This window comes from Patella vulgata, chromosome 3 (assembly GCF_932274485.2).
Source record: "Patella vulgata chromosome 3, xgPatVulg1.2, whole genome shotgun sequence".
NCBI lineage: Eukaryota > Metazoa > Mollusca > Gastropoda > Patellidae > Patella > Patella vulgata.
The window spans coordinates 50,273,437-50,301,027 of record NC_065881.2 but is presented as its reverse complement, the minus strand read 5'-3'; the positions used below and the strand labels follow the sequence as shown (position 1 = coordinate 50,301,027).

Here is a 27,591-nt window from a genome sequence, read left to right as displayed (position 1 = left end):
TATGTTACATATATTACATGAATACTTAAAAAAATATATCTTTAGATTTATTATTTCACTCAGTATTATTATTATTCAACAATTACTTTATACACACTATTGAGAATAATTAACAGTTTTAAAATATCCCTAAATTATATATCATATATTACATTTTTTTATATCACAGATTTATATATTATACAAATGACTCGAAAAACAAACAATACATGGCTGCATGTATTATTGGTCCCTGATTAGTCATAAAATAAAACAAGTTCATTGTCCTTATTTTGATATTGTGATCAACCCATTTATAACATCCAGGTTGTATTTATAATACTGCACAAAAAGAATAAAATGTAATTTAGGCAGCTGATGAATATTTGCTGGTATTCTTGTTAAGTATATTTTATTTTATTTTGATATCCTTAATTGTTGTATTTTAGGCAGCTTCAGCATCTGGTGTTGGTGAAGGTTTGTAGAATGGATCTTTAGTCAACATTAAATCATGTAGTTTCTTTAATGCTTCACTATCTGATGATATTGGATTTCTCTAAAACATTAATTATGAAATGTATCAAAATACAAAGACTTTATAATTGAATTTATTTTTCTATAGTTCAATTTTATTTTTAGCTTAATACTGGTAGTAGAGATAAAATGGTACATTTCATTGATTAAATCACTCAGGCAACATATTTAACAATTTTGGTTATAATTAATATTATTGAGTGGGTTAGGGAAAAATGATGAATCTGCACCTTCAAATCAGAAAACTTAGGTTAGATGCCATCTACAACTAAGACCAAAATATAAAGTAAGGAGAACTGAGATAATATCCCTAAAGATGAAGAGAGAATATATTACCTGGAGGTTAATCCTCATTAAACCTGTACCACTGTGTTTACTTTCTAATTGTGTTAATGTTGTTTGATATTGTACAGCTTTTAATAAAGCCCGTACACCCTCTTCATCTACTTGATTTCCTGATAATATAAATATCAAATATTTGACAAATTTCTGATAACTGTAGTAAAGGGTATTTGCAATCTAGCAGTTATTTTGTTGTCACAATGGGATACTTGGATTTTTAATTTTAATCTATAGTTAGTCACTGATGTGAACTGTTATAATTCTATAAAATTATCAAGAGCTCTCATCATTAATAATGGCACCAATAATTTTATATCATGTTAATGGGAGGAATGGAACACTGTTGGAGTGTGCCAGCAAGTTAATATTGATATAATGATAATCTTATTATGACCACACAGTGTATTCTGAAAGATACAAGCCCTGGTGTATTGGTCTTGAAATTGCGATATGCTGAGTTAATCAGGTGTTCTAGAAATCAACTGGCTCAGTGACATCAATCATCTGGTTCTACAAATCTGGACATAGTTTTTGTACCAATCATGAGTCACAAGAGAGTTTCTCCCTCTTTAGCTAATTCCTTGAATAATGGAGAAATGGGGTTTAACGTCCACTCAACACAAACTAGGTCATTTCGGGACTAACATATGGTTTAATTTTATTTACATAATTCGCTTGCGCATAGGGGTCTTTAGCAGTAGGAGGAAACCGGAGGACCCGGAGAAAACCCACGAGGTTGGACAGGCGACCCTACTCCTTGCAAAGTACAACCGGGGATTCGCAACCACGCCAGTCGACTCAATGACAGACTTTATGATACAGCGCGCGCACGCTAACCATTCAGCCATCCAACCCCCCCTGACCAATCAAGTGAATAGTACTTTGTTATTCTCTGCCGTCAGTCTCCCACGCAATCATGTTATGAGGCATCTTTAAAAGAATAGTGTCGGCTTTGATTTCTCAGACATCATTCCTACACAATGGGGAGATCTTAAAGTTGGTTCTCACACGGGAATATAGGTTAACAATGCTTGTTTTAAATACAGTTATGGTAAAATTAAGTTACAAGTAATACTAGATAAAAGAGAGTAACATTGCTTGCTAAAAATACAATAAACTTTAACTTACTAGATAAATTGAGATTGATTAAAACACGATTGCCAGCAACCCATAATTCACCATCCATATAATCTGCTACTTCTAATAATGGATTAATCACCTCAGATGCTTCTGTTGGCTACAATTGAAATACACAAAAAATAGGCTAGAAATGGAAAACATTAAGCAACATAAAATGTAATATTTTTCCACCTATATGACAAGTTTGCTAGATGCATTCATGAACAAGCCAGTGTTTTACATGATAACACAAATCATTCACACAAATCTCAAATGTCATAATTGTGTACCCTTTTGATATAAATTTAACTTTTAAAATGAAAAAAATGATGATTCAAATAACCGTTAGACCAACAAAAAAATATTTCTGTTGTTATTCTATTAAAGATGGTGGTGTTAAATCAACAGAAACTGATGTTAACTTTAAATGGCACAACTGATTCAATCTGATTAAAATACAGATCTATATTTTGTTTCGTTTTTTTTATACTTTCGAAGTATAACAAAAGCTACAACAAGATCTGACAAGTTGTAGCGATAGGTCGCGTCAGGGGTCATACGAGCGGCTTTTGACCCTATGACATCAGACATTTGATTAACCAATCAGCATTGATGTTTCTAATGGATTACCCACAGTTCCATGCAAAACACGCCTAAAGCTCGCCGTAACAGAACGTTTCATTGGCTAATCCCTAACACCACCCAGAACACATCAATGTTAACAACTCTTCCAGATCCTAGAGTAGTAAAGACAAGTAAAACAAAATTTTGAACTATAAAAAACGAAATGAAATAGGATATTTTAATCAGATTGGAATTGATTTAAGGCCCTTATTCCATTTAATGTATTTACCTCTTGTTCCTGGGGTGTCATCTTTTTCTTTCTGTCTTTAGTTTTTCCAGCATTTTTACCAGCATCAGCAGCCATGGATGCTAAAATACAATAAATGAACAACTGTAACACTCATTTGTTGCATTTAACAAATAAACCATTTCATTAAAAATTATATAACTTCCGTTATTTGAATTTCTATTTTAGTTTTTTTTTTAAACAAAAAGCATAGTAAGAAGAGGTAGAATTTCTTGTTGTAGGTAAAAAAATAAATATCCTAATAAATTGGAACTCAACTGGAATTATTTAGAACTATTTATATCATATGTTTCATAGCTAATACATGTTTTCCTAATAAATTCATTGTATAAATAACATAACACATAAGATATTTGTTTTACAACACCTGTAATAAAAGTACACAGACATTTATTATACAACACCTGTTGACAACAAAACACTTAGTGTTAGTAGTATGATATACAGTGTTTGTTTTACTCTTATTAGATTGTGGAGCCATTATCTAAAGCTGACATTGTATACCTATTTCACACTTAAAAACTCCTAGGTTTATAACCCTCATTCTCCTTTTTCTTTCAAGTTGAGATAAGGGAAAAACAGGAATGAATATCAAAGTCAACATAGTTCAAAAGGTTTGTATATTCTTACTGTCTAGTCTATACAGAGGGTCCATCATAAGAACACAAAAGATAAAATATAATGACATTCCCATTAACTATGGAAAGTTATGCTATTCGTAAACCCAAGGCTGTTGCAAAATGGAGCTGTGTGCAATAGAGCTGGTTAATCCTGTATTGCCAATCGAAAACTAAGATGCCACTTTGTGTTAATTTTAATTATACATTTTACTAAAGCAACAGTTGATTGATCAAGCATGGAAATAAGCAACATGAACATGTCACTGACAATATCAAGCACAAAGTCATGTTCCTTTTTTTGGGTCACGATTTTTCTTTTCTTTTTTGTATGTTCTTGCATATTTTTAATACTTGTCTGACACAAAGTTAAAAGTAATAGGTAGCTAAGTACAATCTTGACATTTTGTCAAGTTCATTATAGCCAAGCCTTCTGTGTTGATATATCTTTAACACATACCATCAATCTGCAGCTAAACCGTGAAATTGGAACAAGGACATGTATTTGTTTTAATATTTTATATAAGGACATGTATATCTTTTATATTATACATAGACAGAACAGACAAACCACAACAAATAGTCTAAGTGAAATGCAAATGGACATGTTTAACATTTCCTGAACATAATATTCCAGTCTTATTGATTATTTTCATTTCTATTATGATCACATATATATGGTCATATGCAATGTTTGTGGGGGGGGGGGGGGATTTGAATTTGCTTAGATTGCCATTTTGACTCATATCAAATACATTTTTTTGTTATTATATAAATTCTCTTGCATTATTTATAGTATTTTAATATATAATTTTATGGCCTGTAAATGTACTTCTAGGTTAATTCTCCAGCCCGTAATTTGACAGCCAATAAATATAAACTAGGAAATATGACCAAACTAACAGTAGTATACAATCAAGCCTTTTTAACACTTTATTTAGGACATTTGGAGACTGACAAGACAATATTTAAAGGGGCATTATGTAAGATTTAGATACAGAGCTGGCCCTTCTTGCTATAATATTTCTAAAATAGATAATGCAAAATTAATATATTTAAAATTTCACTAAAATTATCAATGGTTTTAGTTTTGACAAGATGTGTGCATTGATCTTAACAACCATACTTGACATTCAAGTCTTAGTCTTGCTTTTCCATTTTTAAATTAAATCATTAAATGGGCAAACCGTTGCAATCTACTTAAAATCGAGGCCATCCGATGGCATCAAGAGTGGATTATGGTTTTGTGTTAATAAACGTCTAATTAATAATTTATATAATGGCAGATTTCGCTCTTACATAATGCCAGTTTAATAAAAAGAGACCATAGTTGGGAAATAGATAAAGATGACAAGACATGACAAAACAATACGGTGGCTAAACATGCCATACCAGACACTAGAGACATGAGTCGAACAGCTGAAGAAGAAAGTGTGAAAATTATTAGATTAGAATAGGCTTATAGTGAGTGCATTGCTGGAAATAAAAAGAAAGAAATTTTCTTTAAAAAGAAACTGGTTAAATTTATAATTCAGTAAAATACTTCAACTTGCAAGAAGAAAAACTCTATATTCAAATGTTTCTAATCCTAATCTAATTTTCCTATCTTTACCTATTTATATAAAATCTAGGCATTGAAATTGTGTTATATTCACATTTTTATAACTTTTCAATACAAATTCAAAACTACTTAGGTATAACTTTATTATAATTATTATTATATACTAAACAGCAAAAAAAACGTCAGTACGATTTCAAAATCAGAGAGGCACTTGAATCAAATAATTCTAGAAAACGATTTACTAAATGGATCAAAGTAATTTTTTGTGAACAGTATGTTGACACATTGATTAATTCATCACAATTCAAAGACATAACGAGAAGATTTAGAGTCTATACATTAGTATATGGTGTGTCCACCGCGAGTGTCAATAACAGCAGTGCAGCATCTGTACATGGAGTGGACCAAACAATTGATGAACCCCATTGGCACCTGGAACCACACTCTCAGAAAAGCCTGGCGACGTTATTAAGTCTCCTCTGAATTTCATCCCAAAGATGTTCAATCGGGTTTAAGTCTGGACTAAGGGCAGGCCAGTGCATAATGTTGACACCGTTCTGCTGTAGAAAGTCCTGAGTAACTATGGTGGTGTGGGCACGGGCGTTGTCATGCTGAAAAACGTTTCGATGACGTGCGAAATGTGGTATGACGTGTCGCACAACATGGTGGTCTTGTCACCTTGTGGTAACACTTGGTCTACCAGTTCGGGGCGATCATCCGTGGTGTTGGTGGCCCAAAAGCGTTGCTGAAGCCTGTAGATGGTCCGAACATTGACCTGGAAGTGATTGACAACGGCTTGGGCAGTGTGGCCAGCGTCGAGTCTTCTAAGCGCCTGGTTCCTCTGAGCTGTCATGAGTAGTGGCATGCTGCTGACGTTGCAGTGTGAATGATTCAACCAGGTATGGGGGTGCATTTTATAGGGCTGGTCCCGGTGAACAGCACATGCAGCATGAGTTACATGAAAATCATGGAGAACATATTACCATCTCAGAAGTCAGGTTGCGTTTTTGAGAACAATTCCTGGGTTCAGTTCGGTGTTTGGGAAGGAGCCTTATTGCTCAGGTAAAGTTGGAGATGTGGTCACAAATATACAATAAAAACATTTGGTAAATTTTATGCAATGCGTCTATTCAGAGTAACATACCATCCTGACGTTTCTTTTGCTACTTAGTATATTCTACTATATTGGACCGAATGGGATACTGTCGTTAAATAAATCCTCAGTCAAATAAGTGCATATATAGTATATAGGTTATTTCTACTTACACTATATCAAAGGAGGTGTTATTCTGAATAGTATGGGTAAGAAGAGTAATATTAAAGCCTCAATGCATCAGCATTTTGCTTATGTAAATTTATCACAAATAAGAGCGGAAAGGTGTTTTTAGATAGTCATCCCAATGATTTAATCAAAAACTGTTGTTGGTATGCCATCTTGACTTCGGTGTTTATGGATGGAAAAACAATGTCATTAGGATTGATTGTCTTTTATTGCACATGAACTGAAAGATTATATTTGTAGATTTGTCTGGAATACCCGAAGTTTAATTTGTTTGTAGGTATGCACTTATTTAGAGGATGTGTATCTATGCGGTCAAAAATAGTACATTAAGAAAACTATAAAGAAAAGAAAACGTTGAAGAATTGAAATAAATACTATAAAAGCTCAACTTTAAACAAAAAGTCATGCAGAACTGACTTTAACTAATAATAATAAATCATAACTATAAAATCATTGAAATTTGTAAGGCACACATAAGAGAACCAATGTCTTTGATGCCATCTTTTATAGACCTAGAAGCCCTAGTACTCACCACCAGAACTTTTCCCGCTTACAGTAGCAGTTCCTAATAAACAGATGGACAACAGATAAAGCACATAAAAATAAAAATTGAAAAAAAAAGAAGTAAATATCCAACTCTGTCACAAAATTTGATAAACCATTATCAAAGGATTAATTGTTGATTGCTGTCGAATGACCTACCAAAATACATGTAACTTAAAATATTTCAATTTCCTTTCATTTTTTTTTTTCTTAAATTTGATATCCATTTATTTCACTTTAGAATTTAGAGATTTCACTTTAGAATTTAGAGATTTCACTTTAGAATTTAGAGTGTTCACAAATATTTTTACTAAGTTTCATTAATCTTAAACACAAAACTTCACTCTTGAAAGTCTATATGGAGGTGACCTGAACAAAATATTTTGTAAACAGAGTGAAAAACATTGCATTGAATTTTTCTTTTTAAAAAAAGCTTCTAATGCACTACAATAACCATTCGTGAAAAAATAGATGCCAAACCAAATCACCCACAAAAAAATAAACAAGTCTACAGATCTAAAAAATTATAAGAATACATTAAAATAAAAAAGAGATCAAGCAAATAAATCAGATGCCAGCCTATTTAACAAATATTAAAAAATATATATATATATGGAAGATCTATGGTATTTTATCACTATAAAGCTGTGAAAATAGTGAACTTAAATATTAACCTCTTGTGCCCCGTGGTTCTGACAAAAAACAAATTGTGCATTGATTATAATTATAAAAGCTATTATTGTAATTAATTAAATATGTTGTTTAATTAACATTGTTACATGGTGGTGTATACATATATCAAACATTTGAATAAATATAAAGCATGCTGCATTAAGTTACTTCAAGCGAAGCCACTGTGCACATTTTCAAATGGTGGATGAAATTAATAAAGTCTGGGTTCGTCTTTTCTTAAAACTACCTTTCCTAAATGTGCGATAACGAATTCAGAACATTGCAAGGTTACTAAAATTGTTTAATTCTCCTAATTTGTTTTACCTGTGGATTGAAGTCCTAATTTTTAAAAATCAAACACTATTTGATTAACATAGTAAAAATTATGTGTGATAATGGAATGTAATACTCATTGAAAAAAATAGTCTTTTCACATAAGATTAATCTTTCAGAATTGTATAAATTTGGGTTGTTTTTCTTTTATTTTCATTAAAATTAGTAAATCTTGTAAATATTATATATATAAAATCAATCCATTCATGTAAATTAGTAATTAGAGAATAATTTGGTATCTTATTTTAAATTATTACCTTTTTTTGTTCCTGCTTTATCATCTTTTCCCTTTGTTCCTTTTTTATCATCTTCTTTTGCATCTTTTCCTTTGGCATCCTGTATAAAATGGAATATATTTATATCTATTTTTGTAGGCTTACATATTGACTATTGCCATCACTTCCGTCAATCATCTGTCCACAATTTTTGGATCATAAATTTTGAATGTTTTTTGCAGTGTTTTTTTCTGTTCACATTCTACTAACTGTTAAAGATTTAAAACTGTTTTTAATAGAATTTTAACCAGAGGCTGCCAGACAATATACACCCACATTTTGCAATAGATGGATAGAGAAGAAGCTAAACAAAATGAGATTTTTCGTACAATCAAGGGTCATAATTCGATAGTTATGATCCGATATGCGCGAATATCGACAGGAACCAAGATCTTTGGGTTATAAAGATATATTTCAAGTTTCATCACAATCGGATTAAAATTGTGCCTTCTAGAGGGTCCACAACCTTGATATACTATATATTTACACTATTTGTGTACGAGCGGTGGCCATTTTGTCTAGCAGTTTTGGTCCAGTTTTCATGAAGTTCGAAGTCAAGTGTCATTACAGTGTAATAGTGATATATTCGAACGTTTTCTTTAAATCGTATAATAATTGTGACCTCTAGAGGAATGTCCGGGCGGACAGGGGAGACAACAATATACATCCACATGAAAATGTGGGCGTATAAAAATTTGGTACGTTTATTCAGTTTGACCTACAGAGAATCCAATAAAAAAATTTAATATTTTGTTAGCAAATCATGGAATTTTCCATAACTTCCTCTAAGTGAAAATGTAATGAATAAGCTTACCTTTTTTTTAGCAGATGGCTTGTCTCTTTTTGATTTATCCTTTTCTGTTTGAGTGTTTGATCGTACGCTACCAGGTCTATCATTAGAATGAGCTCTTCTGCTAAGTGGGGGCTAGAATAAAGAAATATATACCAAACCAAATTCTTTTTAAACTACGTGGTGGGCACACACCTAACAAAAACTTGATCAGTCCCAAGATGAATTTGTCTTCCCAGGCAACAAAAGATCCACTTGTGGAAAAATGTAAAGATTTATCTAGATTAAAGATTGTTCACAAGCTAATATTTAACTTTTAAATATTTGAAAATATGATGAACTTACCGATTTATTTCTATCAGGAGAACCTTTCTCTGATATTTGACGACGTCTTTCTACAACTTCTTCATGTTTTAATGAAAACCTAGATAATGCCTACAAATAAAGGAAATGGATGACCAATAATGCTTTTCAGAAAACACATATTCAGGTACATAAACAAAGTTTTTGCTGTATCGTAAAAATTTGAAATGTGCCTGGTGCCTTAATAACAAGCTATAAAATTTATTGGTCCAGTAAATCATATTACGAATTATAGGAGGTTGCAATACATTAATATAACCATTTTGGATTTTGCTTTTTAAGCATCTAGTAGAAATTAAGCTGTCAGTAATAATCATTAATAGTTAAAAGATATAATATTTTCTCCAAATGTCACTTTTTTTTAAAATACAATTTTTGAATAAAGATAAGGGAAAAGTCAGTTCCTTATTATTTATATCCGTACCTCTGCTAGTTTAACAACTCCTTTATCTCCTATTTTATTACTTGACATAGACAGACATAACAGATTCCTGTTCATTCTCAAACCCTGAAATAAATTAACATTGAAATTTTAACTCTGACATACAAAACATTAAATAAAACAGCACCAAGATATCTTCAGAATCTCTTGACGCACTACCAATCAAAAAGGTCTCTGAGATCCGAGAGTAAATTATTTTTAGATGTACCGGTTTATAAGATGAAGAAATTTGGTTCAAGGAATTTTCAATATAATGTATCAATTCTATGGAATTCGCTACCACCTTCCATTCAAAAATGTGAAACATTATCTATCTTCAAATCAAGTGTGAAAACCTGGTGGTTTAATCACTATAATTAACCCATGCAAACACTTTCATGAGCCTAGAGCATCCTCAAGTGGGATGAATTGTGCAAAATAAATTTCGTTATTATTATTATTATTATTCAAAGTGGAACTAATAATGCTGTAATGATATATCCCTGTACTTGAATCAACATACATGTAGTTTTAAAAACATATATCTTATTCCTTCAATATCCAAAAACAAATAACCAGCTCAAAATAAAAACAATTCTGAGGCCATCTCATTCAATAAAACTAGGGTACATACAGGGTCTGAAAAACTGCACCCATGTGCTATAAAAACTGAATTTGAATCCTACCCTAGAGATATGACCAGCTCCGACATCTGTAATCTGGTTACCATTTAAATTTAACGATAATAATTTTGTGTTTGATTTTTTAGCCGAACCTAAAGCCGTTCCTATACTATCAGCTCCTTTATCAGTAATGCTACAATATCTCAATGATACATTCTGTACTCTGAAAAATATCAAACATATTGATATTATATCAAACTGATGGAATATAAATAGACAGTTCATAACGATATTCCATCTCACCTGCAAAAAAAGACACGGAACAGTTGCCTTCACTTACATTTACCAGAACATTTTTAACTGCACTGTCAAGGTGCAATAAATCTTAGAATCGCTCATCTGCTGTTCATCATTTGTGGCAGTTAACGTTCGCATGAATTCTCTTTACCATTTCAACAAAGCTCTTGCTATAACAGAATTTCATATCATCACATAGTGGCAAATTAGAGTTATATAATTCTGCAATTTACCAGAAAGATTTTACTCCAAACTTTTCTTTTTACATGGAGCAAAAAGATTGGTTGCCAGGCAACGAAATATCTGCCCTCAGCAGCTAAATCGTCCGAGCGGTCGACATGGGTTGACATATATTTAATTTTAGAGAGAACAGATTATAATTTTTGTCGTTTGAGGGTTCACAAGGTTCTACAAACTGAAACAAGGGCCTTAACTCTGGAAGTAATTTACAGAAAATTTTGAAATTTGACAGGCTTTTTTGTTTTACTAATTTAAAAAATGCCTATAAATTTCATACAGATCGAATGATAACTTTTGTCATTCGAACGTTCACAAGGTTCACAAAGTAAAACAAGGGCCTAACTCTAGAAATAATTGACTGAAATTGCTAAAATTCAATAGACCTTCGTTTCACAAATTTAATTGATGCATATAAATTTCATACATATCGGATGATAAATTTCATATATCGAGCATTAACACGGCTGAACAGTGAAACAAGGGCCATAACTCTAAAAGTAATTATTGTAAATTGCTGAAATTCAATAGGCTTTGTGGTGCCACTAATCTAAATGATGCATATAAATTTCATACAGATCAGATGATAACTCCAACAAAGTGAAACAAGGGCCATAACTCAAGACATAATAAACAAAAATTGCTGAAATTCAATAGGATTCTTCTTTTTACTAATTTAAATTTCATACAGATCAGCAGATAACTTTTGATGTTAGAGTGTTCACAAGGTGCAACAAAGTGAAACAAGGGCGATAACTCTAGAAGTAATAAACGGAAATTATTGAAATCAAATAGGCTTCTTCAACATGTATCAATTTTATGCTAACTTTTGGCGCTAGAGCATTCACAAGAAATTGTGGACGACAGACGGGGGCATCGGCAAGGTACATCCACATTTCCATGTGGGCTTATAAAAATGATTTGCCATACTGTTTCATGAACTACTTCTCAATTCGAAGACAATCCTCAACTGTTACATGTTACACGGGGGCGACATGTGGGCTTATAAAAATGATTTGCCATACTGTTTCATGAGCTACTTCTTAATACGAAGACAATCCTCAACTGTTACATGTTAAACAGAATAAAACGCTCAAAGGATTACTACCCGACCCGTATGGGTATAAGATTTCATATAATAAGCTTTTACACCAAAACTATAACTTGGCTAAAAATTTTGAGTCATCAACTGCTTTAGAATTCTTTGAAATTAATAACAACTTACAAACATTCTTCTCCAATTAATTCCCCGAAATTCTCTTCTTTAACTGTATTACCATCTAATATCAGATTCCTGAAATCCAAGGAAATATTTTTCAAAAAAAAAAATAATTCCATAACTATCTAATAGTTATTATTTAATATTTGAATAGAAGTTAATAATATTAGATTTCTGAAAACCAAGGAAGTGTATTTAACAAAATTTAAAAAAAACATAATGATGTTATAATAATATATGATATTTAATATTTTCATTAATTTTCACTATGATTTTTTTCTGGAAGCTATTTTTTTTTTTAGATGCAATGCAATGTAAAACATAATCCTTTGTCAACACTTAAAAAAAATGTTTTGACTTACTTTAGTGTAGCACATACAGGTAAAAAGGAAGCTAGGATACTAACAGTTGATCCAGTTAATCCAGCATGCCACAAACTAAAAAAAAAACCCAAAAAAATGTTATTAAAACATTGTCTTATCGTGTGACTGTATGTATTTTGTAGAGAGAGGCAGAGAGAAATGGGGTTTTTAAAATGTCCACTCGACACAAACCAGGTCATTTCGGGACTAACATACAGTTTAATTTTATTTCAATAATTTGCTTGCGCTTAGGGGTCTTTAGCAGTGGGAGGAAACCGGAGGACCCGGAGAAAACCCATGAGGCTGGACAGACGACCCTACTCCTTGTTGCGTACAACTGGGGCATCAAAACCATGCCCATTGACTCATTGACGTGCTAACCATTCGGCCATCCAACCCCCAATGTTATAGAGAAATAAACAATGGACAGTATTCAAGAATATTGCAAGCACAGCAGCTTAAACTATTGTTAGAATTCCAAAATTATTATATTCAAGAATTAGTGTGATTAAATATTCTGGGTTGCATAGACTTTAAAATAAAAATATATTTTACTTTAACCTTCACCCAACTGAATTGAACAACCATCCAGACCAGTGCTAAAAACAACCTGTATCATAAGTTATCATTCGGCAATCTTCAATCCACTCATTAAAGTAGTTCAGGCAAATTTAATGATTATCTCAATGAAAACTGCTGACAAATTCTGTTTCAATATTTGTTTTCCGCAATAACAGGGACTGACCACATAATGTTTTTCGTCTATGATGCTCTTAGATTTCTAGCCATCGTCCTATGATTTCTCATGTCAGAAACCAAGATACGTTCTGGTCTTTCTATTTCTTTTTAATGTCAAAATTTACAATCTGAAAAAAGGGTTCTTAAAGAACAAGGTTGCCAAGTCTTAAAACATTCCATTAGGAACTTTGTCCTGTATTGTGTTCACAAGCTTTATAAAGTTTGAAAACAATCCGGCTAGCTTAACTGTAGTGTGTAAAGCTTTCACAAGACAAAATGGACAGACCCACAGACACAGCTTTCAGGATGTACTTGAATAATAACCTAATCGCATCCAGGGAACGTATTCTTAAAGTAGTATCTGAAATAGTTTTAATCGAAAACATTCAAACAACTTACTTGATAGTATGTAATTTATCCATGGATGGCCAGCACTGTCTGAATATATGCATCATTGTATCATCAATCTTCCATCCTTAAAAAATATAAGGCAAGTTGCCAGGCAACAAGACATAAGCAGGTGAGTCCAAGTTGTTTATAAAGATCGTTACTAAACAGATGTTTTAAAAGAATCTAAATTTTGGGGAAGTAACTTTGCTAAAAAAAAGTTTACAAGTATGGGACTCAGGATTTTGTAATTGTTCATCATTATTATCCCGCACCGAACGAAGTTAGGAAGGGATGTTAAAATGGGGTCCGTCTATCTGTGCGTCCTTCCGTCCCAATTTCGTTTTCGGAGCATATCTCATAAACCATTTAAGATATCTTTCTGAAACTTTGTACACAAATCAACCTATTACAGTAGTTGTGCCTTTTGCTATTTAGGAATTTCTTGGATTTAATCATTTTTGTGTTTCCATGGAAACAAATTTGACTTAGTTTTTTGGGGTACAATTGTTTCCGGAGCATATCTCATAAACCATTCAGGATATCTTCTTGAAACTTTGTACAAACATTAATCAATTATAGTAGTTGTGCCTTTTGCTTATTTAGAATTTCTGGGATCTTATAACTTTTGTGTTTAAAAACAAATTTAACTTAGTTTTTGGTGTTCAGTTTTGTTTCCGGCGCATATCTCATAAACCATTCAAGATACTTTCATGAAACTTTGTAAAAACATCAACCTATTAAAGTAGTTCTGCCTTTTGCTACAATTTTGTTTCCGGAGTATTTCTCATAAACCGTTCAAAATTTCTTATTGAAACTTTGCACACACATTATCCTATTTCAGTAGTTGTGCCTTTTGCTAATTAGAAATTTCGTCGGATTTAAAAAAAAATTTTTGTTTCCACGGAAACAAAATTCTCTGTTGAATGATTTTTTATTTTTTATTACACATTTGAATTAGTTTTTGGTACATAATTGTTATTCAAGAGCATATCTCAGAAACTGTTCAAGATACCTTTATAACACTTTTAAATTCATCAACCTATTATTTTATTTTCTGATGACTGTCTTCCGATTTCAACTCCGGAAGATATTTCATTATCCGTTCAAGAAATCTTTTTGAAAATTTGTACAAACATCCAACTATTATTATAGTACCGGTATTTAATTTTCTGATGTATAAGCTTAATATTTAACATACAGCAGCTGATTGAGGTAGGCAAACCTTACAGGGAGTACCGACCGTGCCTTGCCAAGTTACTATGATCAGAGTATGATTCTTCTGACTAGGATATTCAAAGAAGTCCAAGGGTGCGGGGTGGTGATGACTATAGTCATCTTGTTAGTATTACAACTTGCACAAATCACATCAAGTTAGAAATAAATATCTCAAAAACTGAACATACCTCTTATATAAACTTCACAAACAGTATCAGTTTTATCAGGATTATCCATCTCCACATCAATAGTTGGTTTAAAATAGTCAAATTTCTCCTTTGTAACGTACGTCTTAGGTGGTGTTTCTATAGGTTCTGAAATAGTTAATTTCATACATCAACATCTATGCTATGTACAAATGGTCCACTTCTCACATCAAATTACACAATAATACCCATTGGTATCGAATTAAATTCCCAACCATTGGATTTTCAGTATCTGCTTGCAAATTCATTACCAATGTTCCCTTCCACTTTGTTGAGGGATTCAGCAAAGAGGAAGTTAGTACTTGCGTTAGTAAAGCTTCAAATTTGTCTCGAACATCCAGTAACTAGTATACACAATCACACTGTAATCTGAAAGACTGGAAATTCATACAGTTGTAGGTATTGCTACCTAAACTGTTCTGTTCAGCTATGATGCAAGAGGTTGAGTATGTTAAACCAATGGATATGAGATTGACAATAACACAGCAAAAAAGATTTTTGACATACATGTACCAGTATATTCTGTACATAAGGATATTATAATGGAAGCTTTACTACCCTGATCAGATATTTACCAATTAATTTGATTTGCTGGTATTCAGATATTTCAACAATTAAATTTCAATATACTATATTTACAAATAAAACAAGAACGTTTTACACCACTGAGCTAAATCTGACATGCTTTCTCAATAAAAAAAATAAGATAATTTGGGCAAAAACACTAAATTGTTATCAAGTGAACAGGATTTCTATGTAAATAAATGGCCAGTGCAAATGTAAACTGACAGATGAACATGCTGATGACAGATGATGCAACGCTGATGACATACATAAATACTGTCACTCACCCTTAGAATACCTGCTAACACATCTATCAGACCCTAGGTTTGTATTAAATATAGCGGTAAGACAAGTAAAGGAAGAGAGAGGTATATATACTCTTCCAAAAAAGTAGGGGATTTTCAGAAACAATACAAAACTGCGGAAATGCACTGCTGTTTTTATTAGAGGTAACCTGTGTATGTTACATTCAGCCAACCAAATATTGGCTTTCATGGCGATAGTTAGCTCTTTACTTTCTGTCGAAGTGAAAGATTGAAATGACTGTGCCGTCAACTATAGACATGCCGTCAACCTCCAGTCGTCAATGTCATTAGACTAAAACTAAATACAGTATCAATGAAATAAGGACGCTTAAAATAGGGTTGTTCACGTAACGATATTACTTGCTTCTAAGTTCTATTGATTATTTTGAGGGGCTCTACATCACGCAGATGTAGAGAGCAAAAACACAACATTTTTGAATGTCTGACGGGCATAATCATCTTGAAAGATGAAACGTTGACCTGCACGTTGAGCAAAGGGCAGAACTATCGGTGCCAGGATGTGGTCACCGTAGTACACACCAGTGACCCTTCCTTGAACAATATGCAAGTCCGTTATGCCAGTCATGGTGATTCCTCCCCACATCATAACAGACTTGCGCCCAATCTGTCATGCTGTCTGACGTTAACTTTAGCATGAACCTCATTTACAAGCCTCCAAACGCGAGCATGCCTAGCGGTGAAATCCAGAGTAAATCTGGACTCATCTGAGAACATTACACGCGCCAATCGACGATTACCCCAATTTCATCGCTACTTACACCATTGAGGCGTGTTTGCCATGTGCTGGCAAGTTAATGGAGGCACAACACATGGTCGTCGCGCATGCAAATGGGCCACATGTAGCCGATTTCTAATCGTTTGGGGTTTAACTTGAATTCCTGTAATTTGGTACAAGTTTACAGAAAGCTGATTGGCCGTTTGTCGATTCCGCAGGACCTGTGTACGAAAGTATTTATCCTGGGCTTGTGTAGTGGCTCTAGGACAACCTGAACGAGGTCTATCATCAGCATTGTGTGTTTGTTGGTACCGGTTCCACAGTCTGCTGATCACAGACTGTGACACATAAAAGCATGTTGGCTACTGCTCGCTGTGTAGAACCCATTTGAAGCATGCCAATAGCACGTAGATGTTCATCACGTTGAATACGTCTCATTGCAAATTAAACGTAACACACTAAATTGACTAAAGCAAAGATACGCTAAACAGTAAATCTTGTGCAAGAACCGATAGGAAAGCAAACATGGATAGGATAAACCAGCACGCGGCAGTTTTCATCAACCCTTCCTTGAAGTGTCAAATTTGATAATGAACCCCTCCCACATGTATGGCGCTATTGCGTGTCGCATGTGCAGCTCAGTGGTATTGTTGGGACGATAAGTTCTTCATCTGTGAACATACGCTCAAAGCATGTCAAGTGCCCATGGCTATTTATCATATCACAACCTGCATAGGTATTTGCATTTCAATATCCCCTACTTTTTTAAAGAGTATATAAACGGTTAAGTTTAAATCACAGGTCGATATTTGCATTTTTCAGACAATGATCCACACTAAAATTGGTCAAATTGATTATTTTACCATTTAATTAAGAAATCAATATCAGAAGAAGATAACCTCCCAGCTTTGATTGAATAAAATTAAAAAAAGACAAATGATTTTAGTGATGACAGTGCTGGCTTGCACACCACAGACTATTTTTAGACTGATATCCATTTGGAGATTCAAATTGCAATTAGCAATAGATTTAAAATCCTTCAAATGTTGATCAGAGACTTTAACAGAGTTAAGAACAGCAAAAATTATGAAGAAAACAGTACTAAATCAATAGGTATTTAAAATTATATAAATAATGATTTAGTATTAAAAATTATATAAATAATGATTAAGTTAATCAGTGAAATATAATTTCAAGATTTAATAACTTTTTCTATTGGTGATAACAATAACAATTTGCAGAACGTAAAATTTGGTTATTTAGGTTATTAAAATAACTAGAGGAAGATTAACTATGGTACCGGAATGGAAACAATTTAAGTCTATCAAGAAAAATTTTTATTTGAGTATTTACCTCCATCTTCTGTTAATTCAGGTTCTGGTTCAGGCTCAGGTTGTGGTGGGGCTTTACCTTTGTCTTTACCTTTTTCTGGTTTACCTTCAGGTACCTGACTGGGTAGTGGTTGGGGTTTACCTCTTAGTACAATGGGTGTAACAAAAGTTACATTATTTCTGCGACACAGCTCTATAAAATCAGCTTGAAAATGACCACTGCACATGTGAGGCTCTGAAAAATTGTACAAAAATTGTTATTGTTATTGTGTTTTGATGAGAACCCAAAAACTAACCTTAATCTGTAAAAGGAAATTTACAATGGATTTTAGTTTATACTTTTGAGATCACCATCAAACTCGTTCTGGATGCACAGTGTGCATTGAACCATCAATTGGCATCTGATTGAATGATAAAGGTGAACTACAGTACTGGTACATGACACAGGCTGTCTTAACTCAGCCACTTGTCAAACATATTCCTGTTGCTGCACTTGTAGCAAATAGTTGGGTTTTTGGCTGCGGGGCTATTTTCATCGTCTAAGGAAATCTCTCCTGAGTATAATGGTGGAAAGTCGCAGTTCTATTCAGTTTGTTGAAACAAAATATGTTGTTGTTACATGACAGTCCGTCATTTATATCTAGGAGTCTTCCCTAAAACTTCAGACAGTATTAAAACACGATGAAAATATTGTTTGTCTCTTGCATGCTCCAACAGATGATAAAAGGATCTATGTGTGTCAATTACCCATGTTTATGTTTCCAGCTACTTTAAACAATTAATTTTTCTGCAATATTCCACTATTATCTGGTTAATCGCTCATAATGAATTTTGTGTGTTGTGATATAATGTAGTAGCTATTGTCATCATATATACACTTTTACGTCAGCACATTTAGAGCTCTGGTTAATCCTGATTGATATGTTACGCTGTAATGGATTAGTTGTTAACCAGTCATAGTCATAATTTGGAACAGGAGTGTTTGAGTGGGAGTAGTTCTAACCAAATAGTGAGGAGTATGCTAGTGCTAGTCAACATGAAACAGATTTACACAAATAATTCTGCATCTTTATCTTATGGATTTTCTATTAGATAGGCTACACTACTGAATACTGTACCTGGGGTTTTTGAAGAATTTTCATCTTGTTGTTCCTGACTGACAGATGACTGATTTTTGTCTTTAACCATGGCTTTATCAGACTTCTTTCCCATCCTCAGTCGCGATGCAAGACTATAAATAAAATGCATTTAAAATTAATACAATGTACTGTCCCTCTTTCTTTAAAAAATTTATAGTCTGCTCTAAAGCTTTAGTAAAGTTTTAAAAATTAAACTGTCCAGATTAATTTCAAAAACTTGATCAATTAGCAATGTTATGTATCTTACATTTATTTCTTATTATAAGCTAGAAAGATAAAAATGGAATTTTTCGACGTGCTACAGTCTAAAAATATAAATAAATTAATAAATAGTAACATTTAATGAAAATGTGAATTAGATCTAAGTACTGTCTCCACTCCATGGCTTAAATTTCACTCTTACTCTGCAAATCAGTCAATATGTAGCCTAGGTCTATCTATTAAAAATTTCCATTTCATCTACCATTTGCAAAACTGGCTAGGCCTAGATCTAATTTTTGAGGTAAAATTAAAGTAGCTAAGTCTTTAACTGAATATCATCCAAAGTCTTTGACATTGAAAACACAACTTATTTGTGAATTTAAATCAATGTTGATGTCCTGATCTTACCGGGAAAATATGGGCGTCTGATATCCAATATTAACGACAAAATAAGCATATTTTTACCATTGGTACACGAATCGTGTGCCATTTAATGTGTTTCAGCGCCATTTGTAACAAGGGACTCGAAGAACAAGGCTAGACATTTTCCACAAGTCATGTCAAACGGTGACGCCATATAAATACTATCGGTGTAAACAGGCGCTAGAGATTGCCATTCGATTGAGACTTTTGGCGTATTTTGCCGAACATAACTGCTTAGAAATTACAGTAAACACCGAAACGATTGAATGTAAATCATTTTATATACACTCAAATTACATTATTATATGCGTTGCGACCCATTTATGTCAATTTCTAGGTCCAGAATATTAGCAATTTAGCTCCTTTGGGCTTTAATAAATTAATTATTAAGTACAAATTTCTGAATAAGTTAATAATAAAAATAATCTAAAATCAAGCTTCGTCGACAAATAAAATCATAATAATATATCATCAAATTCCACAAATAATGCAACTGATAAAAATAGAACAATAAGCAGGAGAGAATAACAAAACGCAAAGCATTCCACAAACAAACCGTTAAAATTTTGACAAATTTTCGGCGACCGCCATATGTAAACAAACTGGCCGCACAACGTCACAGCCGGAAAACAAAACCCAAGAAAAAAGACAAAAGAGTCCTAGTAAATTAACATATTTCTCTTTTATCTTGGCTTTAAAAACTTTGTCTTTACAAAATTCGAATTAGTGATATCAAAGTTACACGCCATGTATTACGAAACCTGTAAATAATATAAATTTTAATTTGTACATAAATTAATACGCCAAAGTAAAAAAATTCTTGACAACCCTCAAAAATTGAAACAAAAAAGGAGTTGTCTCCCTTACACTGTTAAATTGGACATGTTGGACCTATATTGCTAAATATTAGATAATAAATAGTCCTGTGGCTGAAGGGGGGGGGGGGGGATCGCCACCCGAGCTGTGAATTTATGAGACCAAGTTTTTCTACACCAGTTTTTTGCGTAGATTCCGAATCTGGGTGGTGATCAGACGTTTTCGAGATATGGGGGTCCAATGTCTACATTGGGGGGAAATTGTATATTAATAAAACATAAATTTCTAGGACTGCCCATCTCTAAATAAGTGTTTATGATGCCCCTGGACAACTGTTTTAATTTGTGGCGAGGTGGGGTGGGTGGTTGCTGGTATGCATGTGTGTGTTGGTGGTGGGGGTGGGGGTGATTGGCGGGAAATGAGTTCACGTAGATTTAAATGATGATTTTCTTAGAGTTTGATGAAACATCTCTAAATATGTTTATAAAGATTCCCATTGTGTTAGATGGGTGTCCTCGTGGTTTGTTATGTCTAGGATATTCCCGACACTTTCAATACTAATCTTGATATATCTTTTGATCCAATCAAGATTAGTATTGAAAGTGTCGAGAATATCTTGGCCTACATGCTTTCAGTGGTAATGACTATCTGTCTTTCTTTTTCCAACTTTCTAACAATTTTTAAAGACCTGGGACAGAGAAATGATGTTTCTGATGACGTAATTGCTCGTTTAGAAAAAATTGTTTGTACCATGTACGGCGAAAGGCAACTTACATCAGCAGATGGCCAGTAGCGGATTATCAGTGAGGCTGATGAGGCTGCAGCCTCAGGCCCAAAGATTTTGTAAAAAAAAATTTTTTAGACTTGTTTGATACGATTAAAAACGCATAGACAATGAATGTTAGGGGGTGGGGTTTAGGCCCAACGGGAATCAACCCTCACCCGAAATTAATTAGGCCCAGGCCATTTTAAATAGGCCCTATTGTTTGGAGATCTGATCTTATTTTTTAAACGTAGGCCTATAATGTACGTTAAATCCTTGTAAGTTTTCGGTTATGTCTTGCTTAATATATTGTATCCACGTGACGTCATTTATGGGCATATAATGTTACATTACCAATATCAAACGACTTTGGCTTAAGAAAAAATATCTAGCAAAAGATCTTGCGCTAGTTTCGATGTAAACACCCCATCATGAGGAAATATTATCCTTGAAAATAGGTGTATGTACAGTTGGTTTCCGGTGACGTTTCTGCTGCCAAAGCATTTTGTACGACAAATTTCAATAGTTATAACTAATATTTTAATAATATTATAACCTCAGTAACGAATCCCGTTTTTAATGTTAGCAACTACCTTGGCTCTAACTTTAAAAACTAAATAGGCCCTCCAGCATCTGCCGCCTCAGGCCTTGGTGGAGCTTAATCCGCCACTGCAGATGGCATTAGAAGAAAGATTTTCTGGGGGAATTTTAATTGTGATTCAAAATAACAAACCCTTCTTTCTTTATCTGAGTAATCTTTTGCTGCACATTAAACGCAAAAAAATATGTTGCAACAATATGGAGACAGACTGCAAAACCAATGATCGAACAAGATGACCCTACGATACAAGGCTGGAATAAAGATTTACAATGTGAATGGGTATCTGAAGCATATCCAAAGGATATACATGTATGCGAGCTGTTGATTAGCAACCAAGAAGATATTTATCCCGCTCATATTATGAACTTTGATTTTGAATCTTTTGATGAAGACTAGAATAAACTAATATCTAAACATGTCTCTGATTTACTGTGGGTTTTTTATGTACATTTCCAGATCTCTTGAAAAGTACCATTATAATTTAATTTTTGGAATGACGAAATTAGTACTGAACGAAAAAGCAATCTGATTAAAATACAGATCTATATTTCGTTTCATTTTTTTATACTTTCGATAGCCTACACTACATGAAGATCTGACCAGTTGTACTGGGAGGTCGCGTCAGTGGTCATACGAGCAGCTTTTGACCCAATGTCGTCATACATTGATTAATCAATCAGTGATGACGTTTCTAGGGATTTACCCAGTTCCGTGCAGAGCACGCCAAGAATTCGCCGTAACAGACCATTTCATTGGCTTATTCCTCACATCAACTAGACCGCCTGATGAGAAAACACTTTTCAGGTCTATTTTAAACCAGGTGGTTTCTAGACCCAAAATTACATTTTGCCCGCCGCCCCATATAATGAGAATCTTAAACACATATTTAGAGATGTGCAGCGGAATTAAAGAGTAATGTTTTTGCCAAGCTCTAAGAAAATCATTTAAACATACATTATGCAAGAGCTAAATCTGCCTATTGCAGGTCTTTCTTTAGGCCTGAAATGTTATATAAACTATATTATTAGACATTTTTTATTAACAAAACAAGACCATAATCGACTCTCGATGGCATCGGATACTCAAGATTTTAACTAGATTAAAACGGTTCGCCATTTAAAAATTTAATTTAAAAATGGGAAAGCGAGGCTAAGTCACGATTATACCAGTGCCCTGGTTACCACTGTGCACACATCTTGTCAAAACTACAAACAATGATAACTTGGCTGAGAATGAAGTAATTTGAATGGAATTATATCATCTATTTTTGAATTATTATAGCAAGAACGTCCAGCTCTGTATTAAACTCTTAACTAATGTATTAAATCAACGTGAACTCATTTCCCGCCAATTTAGCCCCCCCCCCCCCACACACACACACTTCCATACACGCACACCTGCTACCCTCACCCTACCTCCCCACAAATCAAAACAGTTGTCCAGGGGCATCATATACACTTCTTTAGAGATGGACAGTCGTAGAAATTTATGTTATCAATACATAACATGAACATCATTTATGTCAACATAATCACATTTTCCCAAAATTGTAGACATTGGACCCCCCATATCTCGAAAACGCCCCCTCAAACGCCCGATCGGAATCTACGCAAAAACTGGTCTAGCGACACTTGGTCTCATAAATTCACAGCTCAGGTGGTTCCCCCCCCCCCCCCCCTTCAGCCACCGGACTAAAAGTCGGTTTTATTATTTCTATGTTCTCACCAGATTTTGCAAGCAGAACATACCTAGATGGCAAAATAAAACATATATTTATAATAAAAGATGCTTGGACGTGCACGTAGGTTGGCTACAACATTGGTTCTGTGCACGAATGGCTTTTCTAAATCAAATTTTAATGAATAAGTTTAGCAATTCAAAATAAAAATATAATAAAGCCATAGGCCTAAGTCAAGTGTAGAGCACAAAAATAAAGCGTTCGTTCGCGGCACTGAGAGTGATATCGCAGATAAAATAATGCGTTATGTTTCGATCGCGGCAAACCAATCTAGAGGCAAGGCCATGGTCAATATATACACCTAGCTCTGCTTAGGCCCTATATATATATATTACCAGCATTAACTGTGATATCGGCGTATATTTGGAGTAAATCATTTTTGTAAGACCCAAGAGGCAATTATTTCAATATATGATAATTTTAAGAGACTTCTTACATAACTACTATTTTAATTGTTCTATTTCGTAATATCCAATCAACCAAATCTGCAAAAATTCTGCTTTATCAAAAGACTGCTGAGCTAGATTTTATAATTCATTTTTGTATTAGCCCAAACCAAAGTAAAAGCAAAAATGTAAGTACAAATTGTAGAAAAGATTAATTGAAGCACCTGAAGCTTAAGCTTAGCCCTGACCAAACATACAACATATTAAATTAGCATTTATAAAAGCACTGGAAGGAAATCTAGATGCTTTTCTTCCGGACTAAAAAAAATGCCCGTGAAATGTTTCTTACCTTAATGAAGTCCATCTCGATCTGCAAGTCATACATGGGTATTTTATACTACTTTGATTTGTATTGTGATGAATATAATTATCTTAATTTGAGAATATTACCTTTTCGCAAAAAATTATTTTTCACCCTACCTTACTTTTGACCATTGTCGATGTTTCGAAGCCATGTTGAAAGTAAGTAATACGGCCTTCAACCCAAACGAGTTCCGGTTTTTCACTTTTATGGCACCATTTTTGACTTTTGAAACCTCTCAATCGACTGAGGTTTCACATGTAAGACACAGAGGGTAAATCAGACTTGTAAATATTAATATGAACCCTTTGACCTCTTAGATGAGCAAAACAATTTTATCGTAATGTATTATTTTGACCATTCAAAATAGACCTGCTTTTATTGAATATATTAAAGAATATCATTGGTTATAGGTTATGGTTCAACGGGAGGTAAAGTACAACAAACTGATTCTCCAAGAAAACAATGCCTGCATAGAAACCAGTCTTTCTATAGGACGTCATATACCTGTCTTTTTTCAATATCAAGTAGTTATTATCGATCATTTCATTTCCGTTTTTATTTATCGAACCAGATAAATGGCACATAGGCTTATATATATTGCATTTTATAATTAATTCTAAATAATATAGTTTTATATCACCTATCAAGCATTTATATTTGAATGATCATATATAGGTATATATTGTATCTACAACAATTGATCAGTTAATTATCTATATGTCTGTGCTTCGTTCGTTTATTACTTTCTTTATTTGATTACTTTTAAATCCACGTTAAATCGTGTCCAATTCCTTGTTTTTTTTAATTTCTAGGACGGGGTAATGACGAACAACGAGACTATATACATGTATAATACCCAAACGAAACTATTATTGAAAACAATGCCCCTAAAGAAATATAATAAGAAATGGGTGCACAAATAAGAGTTGAAACGTGGCTTGTCTCTAGCTTTACAAAAATAGAGTGAATATTATATAATTTCAGAGATAGTTTTCCACACATTAATATTCCACACGTAAGGAAAAATTAAAATAATAAAACAAAATACTTACCCTCCTGTTCTCGATGACGAACGCGAGCCTATCGGGGGCATCTTGGTAGTTTTAATAATCACTTAAGCAAAAATCTACCTCCCTTCTCTCTGTCTTTCACAGATATGCCATAGCCAGTGCTAACATTTATCAATGTCTGAACCACATACACTGTAACCAAAGGAGAAATGTTAATCTTTTCATCAATATTCCCGAGTCCCTGATCGGATTTCCGCAATGACTTGTCGATTTCTTAAGATCATTAAGATATCGATTATCGTGTCTTGTTTTGCTAGGAACAGTCAACGGGGAATTGAGAGTTGACATTAGATTGTTAAAATGTCAATAAATCAATTTTTACAAAACCGATTTCTATTCAATATATTACACGGCAAAAATGCATTAGAATTCTATTTTTCGAAATTCTTTGAATTTAAAAATAAACCATGGCTGATTTAGTGTATCATGATTAACTTATTTGATAGATAATAATATGTTTGCAAACGTCGTTACAAAGGCAGCGCGTTGAATCATCTGCCAGAGTAGCAGTTGAACTGCAAAGAATTAGGGACATTTTATGTGTAATCTTATTAAATCGGGAATGATTATTTCAGTAGTGTTTTGATGAAGTTAAAATAAATTACATTACATATTAAATGTCGTGTCTTTTATTTAGTTCTAAAACTAATGAACCGTCAATGCCTTTGATAAAAATCTACATCAACATTACCTGTATTATATTTCTTCAGTTCGGGTGAGATTTATCATTAGTAATATTCTCCTCGGAGCCATTATTAATTATGAAAATATATATTATAATATGGAGAAAAACGTCTAGGTCATCTATCAAAAGTTTGACGGTAACAATTCTGTATGTTTATACTATTCAATAAATAAATACCATGTGAACGGCTTTATTATCTACTCAGATCATTTCTTTGAGTCTTTTCACAGTCCATTCAATTCCTGCATTCAGATGGTCGTTTAGAGTTTTTGACACTCGCTATTATGATTGACAATACTGTCACATTTGCACGGATCAATTCACACAATATATAATACAGAGATAATATTTGAGTTTATTTATAGATTTATGTGGTATGAAATATACACCAGTATGTCATAAATGCTTAGATATAATTGTTGTGTTAATTCTAACTCTTCCAGTTATTCGAGTGACACCAATCAATAGGGTCTTGTCGGAATAATGGAATATAACAAAAATATTTTAGACATATGATTAATATTTTTTACAATTTACGGATCCGGTGTACGTGTTGGGGTGGAGGTGCAGTCGGAGAGGGGTGCTCAGGTGTCTCCACACTAAAATAAACCCAATTCAGCCCCATCCCCACCCCATTTATTTGTTAAAAAATATATAGTTTGCCCATTTTAAATAAATATCAGTGCACCAAACGTGCAATTTTATCTAGGGGGTATTCAGTGGTACACTGTCCCGATGAACTTTCTCGGCAGTGATCGAACCCGGTTAGGGAGATTCCGGTTGAAAACAAATCTGTCAGTTAAAACGGGGTAGCACCATTTACCCAAATCCACCATTGTTTCAACTTATAAGACAATGATTTATATCGTTATTTGATAATATACCGTTCTTTATTCCAAATTGTCATTTTTAATGTAGCCTACAATCATCGTGAAGTTTTTGTGTCATCTAAATGCCCCTCAATATGCGATTTCCAAGTAAGTTTGGAAGTTGTAACTAAATCCACCACCATTTTAACCAATATCGCAATAATTTATATATTATTTATTATACCTCTCTTTATGAAATGAAATTATACGTATTATTTTCGAGGTGGGTGGGGGTCACGGTGGCTAAGTGAGTAAGACGCTGGCTCGCTAGCCTGGAGGTCGGGTGTTCGATCCCTGCATTGGCCGAGAAAGTTCATCCAGATTTTCCGGCGTGGTTCCCCCTTGTCAGTGATGCAAGGCGAAGAGCCTAGCTGTCTAGTCGTTCAGATGGAACGAAAAACCGAGGTCCCGTGTACACATTGGCATGCACGTAAAAGATCCCTTGACGGTTGGAATTCGATGTAAGAGTAGGCCGTAGTGCCGCTATCCGGGCAAAATTCCCCTCATAGCATACTGTATGGCGTATGCCCGTCTTCATTAGCCCAGTTCGGAGCAGAACAGTAGGACGTTAAGCACCATTTCATTACATTTCACTTATTTTGGACAAAAAC

At 33.6% G+C, this 27,591-nt stretch overlaps 1 protein-coding gene across 7 annotated transcripts; it reads right to left on the bottom strand.

Moving 5' to 3' along the window:
* Nucleotides 1-34: 34 nt before the first annotated feature.
* Nucleotides 35-26,260, bottom strand: LOC126815375 (leucine-rich repeat-containing protein 71). 7 transcript variants are annotated; one of them, XM_050540971.2, is made up of 20 exons: nt 26,118-26,260; nt 25,409-25,558; nt 24,342-24,362; nt 19,044-19,156; nt 17,948-18,160; nt 14,972-15,097; nt 13,578-13,653; nt 12,441-12,515; nt 12,085-12,153; nt 10,389-10,548; nt 9,706-9,789; nt 9,264-9,353; nt 8,943-9,053; nt 8,111-8,189; nt 7,845-7,859; nt 6,838-6,870; nt 2,828-2,907; nt 1,984-2,092; nt 850-968; nt 35-535 (listed from the first exon to the last, which is right to left on the bottom strand). In XM_050540971.2, exons 2-20 carry the CDS (start codon nt 25,447-25,449, stop codon nt 425-427), a joined length of 1,725 nt encoding a protein of 574 aa, XP_050396928.1. In that variant the 5' UTR covers nt 25,450-25,558; nt 26,118-26,260; the 3' UTR covers nt 35-424. The 7 variants fall into 7 exon arrangements, with proteins under 7 accessions (XP_050396928.1, XP_050396927.1, XP_050396932.1 ...); XM_050540970.2 differs by lacking the exon at nt 7,845-7,859 and adding an exon at nt 7,523-7,540; XM_050540975.2 differs by lacking the exon at nt 6,838-6,870.
* Between the last annotated feature and the right edge of the window lie 1,331 nt (nt 26,261-27,591).